The 12,366-nt window shown below is 37.1% G+C and overlaps 1 protein-coding gene across 2 annotated transcripts in view; it reads left to right on the top strand.

Annotated features, from left to right (window-relative positions):
* The first annotated feature begins 5,645 nt into the window (after positions 1–5,645).
* Positions 5,646–12,366, top strand: part of PPIL4 (peptidylprolyl isomerase like 4) — a 30,360-nt gene continuing 23,639 nt past the window's right edge. Inside the window, exons 1-6 of one of the 2 annotated variants that reach the window (XM_006197737.4) lie at positions 5,646–5,801; positions 10,319–10,386; positions 10,474–10,538; positions 10,821–10,938; positions 11,573–11,715; positions 12,236–12,332. In XM_006197737.4, the coding sequence (XP_006197799.1) occupies positions 5,732–5,801; positions 10,319–10,386; positions 10,474–10,538; positions 10,821–10,938; positions 11,573–11,715; positions 12,236–12,332 (561 nt within the window). In that variant the 5' untranslated portion in view covers positions 5,646–5,731. Of the gene's footprint in view, positions 5,802–6,085; positions 6,844–10,318; positions 10,387–10,473; positions 10,539–10,820; positions 10,939–11,572; positions 11,716–12,235; positions 12,333–12,366 lie in introns of those variants that run through there. The other variant, XM_031679968.2, reaches the window with a different exon arrangement.

Raw genomic sequence — 12,366 nt, 5'->3', positions numbered from 1 at the left:
GATGAAAAATGGCAAATCTTTTTTCTGTATACACACTTTTTTAAAGCAATTTAAGGTTTAAAGGAAAATTGAGCAGAAAGTACAGAAGAGTTCCTATATACCCTCTCCATCATCTCCCAGGTTCTTCTATTAACATACTGCATTAGTCTGGTACATTTGTTACAATTAATGAACCAATATTGATACACAATTATTAACTAAAGCCCATAGTTCATATTAGGGTTCACTCTTTGTGTCATACAGTTATTTGGGGTTTGGCAGATACATAATGTCATGTATCCACCATTATAACATCATACAAAATAGTTTCACTGACCTAAAAATTCTTGTATTTCAGCTATTCATCTCTCCTTCATTCTGCCAGAAACTTGGCAACCACTGATCTTTTTACTGTCTACATACTTTTGCCTTTTTCAGAATGTCAAATAGTTGGAATTACACAGCATGTAGCCTTTTCAGACTGCCTTCTTTCACTCACCTATATGTATTTAAAGTCTGCCGTGTCTTTTCATGGCTTGATAGCTCATTTCTCTTGATCTTTAAATAATATCCCAGTGTATGGATGTTTATTCCAATTTGTTAAACCAGTGAGTTTATTCATTTACCTATTTAAAAAGTCTTGATTGCTCCCAAGTTCTGACAAGTATGAATTAAGCTGCTATAAACATTTGCATGCTGGTTTTTGTGTGCACATAAGCTTTCAACTTATTTCAGTAAATACCTATTGCTTGATATCATGGTAAAATTATGTTTAGCTCTGCAAGAAAATACCAAACTGTTCCAAAGTGATTGTACTATTTTACATTCCCATCACAATTTCACTGTTATTTTAATTTGCATTTCTTTACTTAATTGCCAATATTCATTTATTCAACAAATAATTATTCATCTATTACATGGCAGGCTGTCGTAGGCACTAAGAATACAGTAGTACACAAAACAGACAAAACTGGCTCTCCCTCTGGAGCTGACATTCTAGTAACAGTATACAAATATAAACAAATTCCTAAACAGCATGTTAGATGGTAGACAGTACTATGGAAAAAAAAAAGAGTAGGTATGTGGGGTTAACTTTAATTATGGTGGTCAGGGTAGGCCTCACTGAGAGGTGACATATGAGCAAGGGACCTGAAGGAGGTGAAAGAGAGGAAGAGGGTTCTGATCAGATGGGATGGCAAGTGCAAAGGCCCTGAGGCAGAGCCCCCCCAACACTGCCCAGTAGTGTTCAAAGATTAGTAAAAGTCTAGTGTGACTCGAGGGGACTAAGAAAGAAGACAGGAAGATGGGTGGCAGAATATCATGTAAGGCCTTATAGACTATAACAACTTTGGTTTTCAGTCAGATATGAAGTTATTGGACATTATAAGTATGTATAAAATGACATTAAAAAGAATAATCAGCTTGGCCAGGAGAGTTTGAGGAGTAAACTTCTCATGGAAACCCTCAATGGAGGCCAAAAGTAGTTGTATAAGTTTTCTAAGTTACAGTGTGGATTAAAAAATTAATTAATAGTCAATCTAAGAAAGAAATGGAGAATTTTATTTGAGCCAACTTGAGGATTATAAGATGGGAGATTATAAGAGAGCTCAGAACTGTTCTGAAGAGGTAAAGGGGGAGGCCCATATATATGTGATTTTGGCAAAGAGGTATATGAAATCAAGCACTCATCTTGGTAGGTTACTGCTATTTGAGAGGAATAGACATCTTAGTTAATAGTCTTAGTGTTTTTCTAAGTATATGAAGATGTAAGAAACTGGGTTCATGAAATTTTCTCCTGAAAATATCTAACTGTCTGAAGGCCAGTTGTATCAATTTTCCAAGAGCACAAAGTGCCTCATCCTGATCTTTGTCCTGAATTCCTTTCAAAGGATATTATAGGTCAGTGACTGTGGTGGCTAATGACTTGATTAATGATTTGAGTCTTCTAGAACTGGTGGGCAATATTCTTTTCTTTCTTTATTTCTGTCTTTCTTTCTTCATTCTTTATTTTACAATTCCTTCCATTTAGGTCTTAATTTCGACCAAAGTTTGGGAGGCATTTCATGACTAACTTTTTGCATGGTGCTAGGAATGCTCATTCCCAGGTCAGGCAAGGATTTCATTGATAGGTTACTCATTGTGCTCTTACTGGACTAGGCCTCATTAGCAATAGCCCAAATCCTCTGCACCACTTGTCTTACTAGTCTGTTATGGTCCAGGACATACTTCCCTCTTGTTGCTTCTTCTCGCATTTGGAGTTACACTATTACAATCATTGATCTTATCACAACAAAAGAAAATCACAGGCCAATATCACTTATAAAACTGGATGCAAAAATCCTTAACAAAATACTAGCAAAACAACTCTAGCAATAATTGAAAAAAGATCATCACCATCATCAAGTGGAATTTATCCCAGGGATGCAAGGATTTTTCAATATCCACAAATCAATCAATCTGATACCACATTAACAAATTGAAGAATAAAAACCATATGACCATGCAGAAAAAGCTTTTGATAAAATTTAGCATCCATTTATGATAAAAAAACTCATCAGAAAGTGGGCGTAGGTGGAAAATATCTCAACATAATAAAGGCCATAAATGACAAATCCACAGCTAACACCATACTCAACAATGAAAAGCTGAAAGCGTTTCCCCTAAGATCAGGCACAAGACAAGGTTGCCCACTCTGACCACTTTTATTCAACATAGTTTTGGCAGTCCTAGCCACAGCAATCAGAGAAGAAAAAGAAATAAAAGGAATCCAAGTTGGAAAAAAAAAAAGTAAAACTGCATTGTTTGCAGATGACATGATACTATACATAGAAAATCCTAAAGACACTACCAGAAAATTATTAGAGCTCATCAATGAATTCAGCAAAGTTACAGGATACAAAATTAATATACAGAAGTCTGTAACATTTCTATACACTAACAATGAAATATCAGAAAAAGAAACTAAGAAAACAATCCCATTTACTATTGCATCAAAAAGAATAAAATACCTAGGAATAAACCTACCTAAGGAGGCAAAAGACCTGTAGTCCGAAAACTATAAGACACTGATGAAAGAAATTGAAGATGACACAAACAAATGGAAACATATACTTTGTTCTTGGATTAGAAGAATCAATATTGTTCAAATGCCTAGACTACCTAAGGCATTATACAAATTCAGTGCAATCCCTGTCAAATTACCAATGGCATTTTCCACAGAACTGGAACAAAAAATTGTTAAATTTGTATGGAAACACAGAAGACCCCTAACAGCCAAAACAATCTTGAGAAAAAAGAATGAAACTGGAGGAATCATGGCCCCTGACTTCAGACTATCCTACAAAGCCACAGTAATCAAAACAGTATGGTGCTGGCACAAAAACAGACCCATAGATCAATGGAATGATAGAAAGCCCAGACATAAACCCATGTGCTAATAGTCAATTAATCTATGATAAAGGAGGTAAGAATATATAATGGAGAAAAGACAGTCTCTTCAATACGTGGTGCTGAGAAAACTGGACACTTACATGTGAAAATGAAATTGGAATGTTCTCTAACACCATATACAAAAATAAACTCAAAATGGATTAAAGACCTAAGTGTAAGATCAGATACTATAATACTCCTAGAGGAAAACACAGGTAGAACACTCTTTGTCATAAATCACAGCAATATTTTTTTTTGATCCTTCTCCTAGAGTAATGGAAATAAACAAATGGGAGATAATTAAACTTAAAACTTCTGCACAGCAAAAGAAACCATAAAGAAAATGAAAAGGCAACCTAAGGAATGGGAGGAAATATTTGCAAATGACATGACTGACAAGGGATTAATTTCCAAAATATACAAACAGCTCATACAGCTTAATTTGATAAAAACAACTCAATCAAAAAAATGGGCAGATGACCTAAATACACATTTCTCCAAAGAAGACATCTGGGTGGCCAATAGGCATATGGAAAGATGTTCAGCAATGCTGATTATTAGAGAAATGCAAATCAAAACTACAATGAGGTATCACCTCACACCAATCAGAATGGCCATCATTAAAAAGTCTACAAATAATAAATGCTGGAGTGGGTGTGAAGAAAAAGGAACCCTCCTACATTGTTACTAGCAATGTAAATTGGTGAAACCACTATGGTAAACAGTATGGAGTTTCTCTGAAAAGCTAAAAATAGTTACCAATTCGAAAGACAAATATCATGTATCACTTATATTAGGAATCTAAAAAAAAAAAAAAAAACAAATGAACTTATTTACAAACCAGAAATAGAAACACAGACATAGAAAACAAGCGATGGTTACCAAGGGCTGGGAGGGATAAATTAGGAGTTTGGGATTGACATATACACACTAGTATATATAAAATAGATAAACAATAAAGACCTACTGTATAGAACAGGGGACTATATTCAATATCTTATAAAGTATAATGGAAAAGAATCTGAAAAAGAATATTTGTATATATATGTATAACTGAATCACTTTGCTGTACACTAAAAACAACAGAACATTGTAAATCAACTACAATTTTTAAAAAAGGATAAACAAACCCCCAAATATTGAGCTTATAAAACTATGTATTTGGTCAATTCTTTCAAGTTGCCTAGTCACCATTGTTTTTATCGGAGGCTTAGTTACACATTTGGTAATGCAAGAAATCATAATCTTGTAAAACAGGCAGAGTACAAGTAATACAGCTTTTAACATTAAGATCCTAAGTATATAAGCTTAGAACTTACATTAGACGTGGCCCAGTATCTCCACAGGTTATCTGACTAGTCTGTGCTGTACCAATCACCGTCTTTAGAGGAAGTGATATACTGGCATTGTACAAAAATTTCATCAAAGATGTTTGCACACGTAAGGCGAGTGGTTGGTCGTGACCTCTTACAGGATTAAGAAAGGAACAGTTATCTTCTAAGGAGTTACATGGCTGGCCCCAGAAGAAGAAAAATTGATCTTTAAGGTTGAATAGGTATTTCTGCCATTGGAAAGCTTTGGTTAACACATAACGCAGATGCACCATGCACACTGGAGGGGATGGAGGAGGCCAAAGGCAGAGAAGAAGTTTTACCTTTACATTTTTGTCTTGCCTTAAAGTGTGAATTTTATTTCATCAAGAGTATTGATAAAACCAGAAGAGATTTGGAGCTGAAGTCTATGGTTTTTAGCTTATCGCCCCAAGGATCCACCATCTGCTGTGATAACAGGTATAGTCTCTGCCCTAGGCATGGTTAGCCAGGAAAGAGCTCTGTTTATCACCTTTCTGAGTAGCAAATTGTACCGTTAAGGCCTAAAGTTTCTGATTCAGGGCGATAAGAGATCCATTAGGAAACCCCAGTAGTCGTCTCAGTCGGGGGAAGATGGCGCTGCAGCCGCCCTCGGGCTACGACGGAGATGGCCTGAGGAGCATTAAAGGGCCGCTCAGAGGTCCGCCCTGTTCATCAGATGGACACAAAAACGGGCACAAAACCCTTCACAGAAGCCTCTTTGAGTGACAGTCTTCCGCGCCAGTCGCCAAGGGCTGTCAAGGATTTTCAAAAGGGCCGCGCAAGGGGCAGGGACCCACAGCAGGGCGGGGAGTGACACCCACCGGAGCAGCAATAAGGAGACTCCCGGAAGAGGGTGGTGTCGCCGGAAGGATGACGTAAAAAGGCGTCGCGCCGAGGGTGACGCGTGGCGTAGATGACGTCCGGCTGCGCCTGTCACCCCCCGGGCTTGTTGCAGAGGAGGAGCAGGCGCCATGGCGGTTCTGCTGGAGACCACTTTGGGCGACGTCGTCATCGACTTGTACACGGAGGAGCGGCCGCGCGGTGAGGCCCGAGCCCCGCTCACCTCTTGCTGGGCATCGGTCTCCTTTCCCCACTTTGCGTTTTCTGCCTAGTCTCCGGTTTAGAAAGGTTCCAGCTTCTGGGCTGCTGGTGCCCTCGACCGGGCTGTTTCATTAGAGGGTCTTGGTTAGAAAAGTTTTTTGTTTTTCGAGGAGCAGCCCTTCTCCCGCATCCGGTGATGGCCAGTCGGGTGGCGGGTACTTGTGGTTATTAAATACCTCTGTGTATGTGTGTGATACAGGCTGCGTATACAATGCCCATAGCTCCCGTGGCTTTACTGCGTTTTACTAGCCAGAGGAACACAACTCGTATTTCTTGGTGTGTAATCAGTAAGTCTTTACGAAAGCAGGGAAATTGGGCTTGGAGCAGTGAGTATGGACATCCCTCCTGGATGGAGAAAGGGCTGTCCGGAGATGTGCACCCAACCTTAAGAAACACTCCTTGACCGCCCACTATGCGAGACTTCGTGCCAAGCCCAGGGATGGGCGTCTTGCCCTTCAGGGTCTTGTTTTTCCATTGGTGGGAAGGAGGCGCGGCAGCCCATTTGATTTCTTAAGTGTTGTAGTGGAAGAACGTTGCCATGGAAACCAGAGAACTGGAGTAATTCTTCCTGGTTGGGGGCGGGGGAAGCGAAGCTAGCAAAGAATACAGAACACTTGAACTAGTTCTTTCAAAGGTGAGTGGGAACGAGGGTTTTCGTAACAGTTTGCTTGGAATTTTCTGGAAATAGCAAGTAGGCTGGCGTGGCTTGACGGTGGAATGGCAGGCTGCGCGTCTGCTCGTATACGTTTTTAGGTTAGGTCAGGTCGTGAATAGCCTTGTGTGCTCTACTGATGACCAGAGTCTTTGAAAGGTTTAAAAAGCAGGGAGGTAGCAAACTTCTTGTTTTGGGAAGATAATAGGCAGCAGTGTGGAAAATGTATCAGAGTGGGGAGAAACTGGAGCCCAGAAGAAATTAGTTACTATCGGAGTCCTGCCCCCCGGAATGCGGATTATCAAAGAGGATGAAACAAGCTACAATACAGTAAGAGTGCCTCCTGACATACTACATTTTATCCCACACTCAGCTATCCCCGCACCCCCACCCCAGCACTACAGACTCAACCATACATCAATGCCTTTTTTATACTATTACCTCTATCCTACATTTCTCTCCACTGTTGTCCTTTTGGCAAACTTCCTGCTTACTCTTCATATCACAGGTCAAGCATGATCTCTTCTGTGAGGCTCTCCCGTGTCCCTAAGCAGAGTTAGATCGGTTTCTTCTGTTCTGCCTCAGGTCTTTTATAAATCACACAACAGGTATTTTGTTGTAACATTTACCTCTTGTCCTGGAATTATTTGCAAGTCTTGGTCTCCTCTCAAGAATGTAAACTCTAAGAGAGCCGGGACTGTGCCTTAGTTATCTCTATATCCTGAGCACCTAGTGCACTGTCTGACACTTTCAGGGCACACACCAAACATTCATTATATTGAGTAATGCAAATTGCATTGTTGCATTACTCTTTTGCATTAGGACTTGCATTAGGACTCTCTCTCTGTGCAAGTGGCAGAAAGTCAGCCCAAACTGGCTCAAAGAAAATAATCGATCGCCTCATGTTACTGAGATAAGCTTTAAGGATAGCAGGGTCCAGGGATTCACTTATCAATCTATGGTAAATATATTCAGAATTATTTTCCTCCCTCTCTCTTCTTTTTCTTTCCCCCTTTTTTACTTTTTATTATAGAAAACTTGAAACATATCCAGAAATAGAAAGAATCATGTAAATGAACCCTCATGTCCTGATGATCAGTTTCATTTAACAGTTGTGAATACATGTTTCATTTATATCCCCACCTCCAGTGGATTTTTTTATAATAAATTTTTTACATGGCATTTATTTAATCTGTAATTATTTCAATTTGTATCTTAAATGATACTTAAAAAAAGATAATATAACCACAAATTATCACATCTTAAAAAATAAGCAATAATTCCTTAGTATCATTCATATTTTTCTATTATCTCTTAGGCATTTAAAAGAATATTTGGTAATTTGAATTAGGATCCAAACAAGGGCCATATGTTAGATTAGTTGATAAAAATATCTTTTAATCTGCAGGTTCTCCCCCACCTTTTTAAAAATTAAGACTTTATTAGAGCAGTTTAAGGTTCATAGCAAAACTGAGGTGAAAGTACAGAGATTTCCCCTCTGTCCCCTACCCCACACATGCACAACCACCACCATTGTCAGTATCCCCCACCAGAGTGGTACTTCTGTAATACATTTGTAATGTTTGTACCATGTAACATGGTATATACTGTACATTTGTTACTACAGTGGTACCTTAGATGAACCTACGTTGACATTTCATTATCACCCAACTTCCATTGTTTACATTAGGGTACATTCTTAGTGGTATACATTGTGGGTTTGGACAAATGTATAGTGACATGAATCCACCATTATAGTATCTTACAGAATAGTTTCACTGCCCTAAAAATCCTCTGTGATCTGCCTGTTTATCCCTCCCCTGCCAGCTCCTGGCAACCACTTAGCTTTTAATGTCTCCATAGTTTTGCTTCTTCCAGAATATTATATAGATGGACTCATATAATATGTAGCCTTTTCAGATTGACTTCTTTCACTGAGTGAAATGCATTTTAGAGTCCTCCATGGTTTTTCATGGCTTGATATCTCTTTTCTTTTTGTGTTTAATAATATTGCATTGTGATTGTACCACAGATTATCCATTCACTTACTGAAGGACATCATGATTGCTTCCAAATTTTGGCAGTTATGAATACAGCTGCTATAACCATCCATGTGTAGGTTTTTGCTTAGACCTAAGTTTCCGACTCCTTTGGGTAAATACCAAAGAACATGATTATGTGGTAAGAGTGTCTTCAGTTCTGTAAGAAGGTCCATATATTATATTGGTTTATATGTCTCTTAAATATCTTTTAATCTGTAGGTTCCCCTTGGCACTCTCCCCCATTTTTTTCCCTGAAAAAATTTTGAGAAAGAATTTGGGTCATTTGTTCTGTAGCATTTTCCTCATTTTGGATTTCACTGATTTCATCCTTGTTGTATATAATTTTTTTAACATTCTTCTATCCCTTCTGTTTCTCATAAATTGCTTACTTGGATCTGGAACCTTGATCAGATTCAGGTTTAATGTTTTTGGCAAGAATATTTCATATAAGCTAGCCTCTACTTTCAACTATGTCACATTCAGGAGGCACTTGATGTCTGGTTGGATCTTTTTGTGATGTTAAAATTGATTAGTGGGTTTAGGCTTGTCTAACTTGATACACCTGTTACGGTGTTCCTGTTAAGATTTTGGTAGCCATTGATGATCACTGCTTAGGTCCATTATTTTTGTTTTCTAGTTAAAGGACTATTCCTATATGTTGAATAGTGAGCCCAGAAATATATTTTTCTAGAAAAAATGATCAAAAGCCTGATATTCAAGATCCTCCAGTAACTTGGCCCTACCTTACCCCTCTAGCCTTTTTATCTTCTATTACTCTGTAATACTGGAGTATTATAGAAGTTAGACCAGTCTTCTGGACCCTCCCCCAAACATTTAAATTCCCACTTCTAGACCATATCATAATGTCTTCCAGGCCTGAAATGTCCGCTCTTAACTCTCTGCCAATCCAGTTCTTTTAATGCTCACCTTAAGCCTCTGTGAGGGCTTCTCATTTCCCCAGCCAGGAACAATCTATCTTTTCAACTCTTGTGGCATTTTTAAAACCACTTTTTACTGTCGTACTATTTAAATACACAAGTGGTATTATCAAGTATGCCCAGTATGTAACTATTTGTATTCAGGTGTAAGGACCTTAGTTTAGAAGCTCCTTGAGGGCAGGTATTGCCTAATATATCTTTCTGTCTGTTTTCTAGCTTAGTGCCTTGAGAACTTGTTAGCCTATTTCTCTACAACTAGACTGTGAACTTGTTAAGGGCAGAGACCAAGGTTTAGTGGCATTTGACTTAACAGCAGTGCCAAGTACCTAGAAGATACTCAGTCAATATTTATTGGATAAATGAGTGATTTTATTTCAGAAAGCTGAAAGTGTATGGATTTTTGTGAAGAGCTACTCAATCATTGTAAAAAAAAAATTGGTCCCAGATATTTGATTCTCTAATTTACACAATCTGTATTGATTTTCAAGATACTCTGTTCAATTATTTCCTATCATAATATCTTTAGTTTTCTTTTTTTTCTCTTGCAAAGTTAATCCATCAATAAACGATTGCTTATCCAAGATAAGTTTCAGTTTTCTGCATAGCTCAGATGCCCAAGAAATCCAAGGAAAAAGAGAATAAAAAGAATTTGAAATATATTGCCTTTTTCTAAACTTATACCTTTTTTTAATGGCTTGGGACATTTGACCATTTGGGGGGGTTTGTATGATAATTTAGAAATTAAATTACACTAACTGTACTTTTACTTGATTAAAAATATATTTGTGAACTACTGTAATAAACTTAGTATTTACTTTCTTTCAGCTTGTTTGAATTTCCTGAAGTTGTGTAAAATAAAATATTACAATTATTGCCTTATTCACAATGTACAGGTGAGTTAGTGGATATTAGTTATATTCTTTGTTACTGGAACCATCTAGCAAACTCTGTGAATTAACAAAGCATCCTAAATGTTACAGAGGGATTTTATCATACAGACTGGTGATCCAACAGGGACTGGCCGTGGAGGAGAATCTGTTTTTGGGTAAGTTCTTTTATTTTTAAATGAGTGAAAATAGATTTGCCTCTTAACAATGTTAACTAGCATGTTTCAATCTGCATCTTAAAATATGGTTCAAGTATAGATTTTCCCCCCAAGTTCCATAAATGTCTATAAGCAAAAAAAAGACTATTTTGAATCATAGTGACATTTCTATAAAGAAATGGTAACTCTATATGCTAACTCTAGTGCCCTATATATAACTCTAGTCCTGTATTTCATGTTGAAGGTACTTATATTTTATAACCTTTTTATGTGTATTTTTAGTCAACTGTATGGTGATCAGGCAAGCTTTTTTGAGGCTGAAAAAGTGCCAAGAATTAAGCACAAGAAGAAAGGCACTGTGTCCATGGTGAACAATGGCAGCGATCAGCATGGATCTCAGGTTAGGAAATGGGTGAGGAGATGAGTTTTGCTGGAGGGATCCCAGAAAATTATCTTTTTGAACTATCATCAGGGGAGAATTTTGATCAAAGGTATTTGTTAGAAGAAAAAGATTGCACTATTTTTTTCCATATAAAAAAAGCTTTATTATGTTGTTCTTTTAAATGTAAGGCATGTCCATTGTGAGGAATTTAGAAAATACAGAGAAGTACAAAGGAGAAAATAACATTACCCACAAGCCCAGTCCCACTTTCATGGATCATCACTGTTCACACTGTGGCCTGTTTCCCTTCAGTGTTTGTTACTTACTTCAAAACAGGTTATGTTGAGCACCTTTAATTCATTGTCACAACAGCCCCATTGGGGTAGAAGCTTTTTTTTTTCTTACAGTTTACGTGTGAAGAAACTGAGATTTGGTTTGTTCAAGTATTTTAAACAGTTAGGAGAGCATCTGTGTATGTGTTGATATTTTATGTTCAAGCTTTGTGCTTTTTATTTAGTACTAGTGACAAGTGGGTAAGAATTCTTGCAGTTAATATAGAGTCTTACTTTTGTGTATTTTTTGTCAGTGTGTAACTGATTTCAGTTTGAATTACATGTATATTTTTGTGTTTATTCTATGTCTTTCTATATAGTTTCTTATTACTACGGGAGATAATCTAGATTACCTTGATGGTGTTCACACAGTGTTTGGTGAGGTGACGGAAGGCATGGACATAATTAAGAAGATTAACGAGACCTTTGTTGATAAGGACTTTGTACCATATCAAGATATCAGGTATGTACGGTTTACTATCTCAATGTACTAGAATGTTTTGATGCTGTGTTGTTTGGTATGTAGAGGTGATGGCGTACAGAGTATTGATTTTTGGATAATTCTGAACTGTGAATTAATACAAGACTCTAAGAATCTTTGTAATAGAGAAGACCTCTTTTAAAAAAAAACAAGGCACTTGTACTAATTATTTATAACTGCTTGTGTCAGAAGGAATTATTAATCCTCTAATTTAGTTTTTTAAAAATACAGATTATTGAGAAATATGGCAAAATCACAAAGATTTACACATTCATATTATACCTTAGTGTAATGTAGAGTAATAAATATAGTATCAAACAATGAAAAATAGTACAATAATTGTGAAAGTATACTCTAGTAATATCCTTGTGCAATAACATTTAAGAACTTACAGTCTTCCTGGCATTAGAGTTACTTAAAACATTTCTTATTGTTATAAAAAGTAAAACATGGGTTTTGAAATAACATACACGTAACATTTGACTTGGATTTATTTTGTAAGGATAAATCATACAGTGATTTTAGATGATCCATTTGATGACCCTCCTGATTTATTAATTCCTGATCGATCACCAGAACCCACAAGGGAGCAACTAGATGTAAGTAGAGTCATCTTGTGATTGAACATACATA

This window comes from Vicugna pacos, chromosome 8 (assembly GCF_048564905.1).
Source record: "Vicugna pacos chromosome 8, VicPac4, whole genome shotgun sequence".
NCBI classification, from domain to species: domain Eukaryota; kingdom Metazoa; phylum Chordata; class Mammalia; order Artiodactyla; family Camelidae; genus Vicugna; species Vicugna pacos.
The sequence above is the reverse complement of the archived record's forward strand: the minus strand, read 5'-3'. Positions and strand labels throughout refer to the sequence as shown.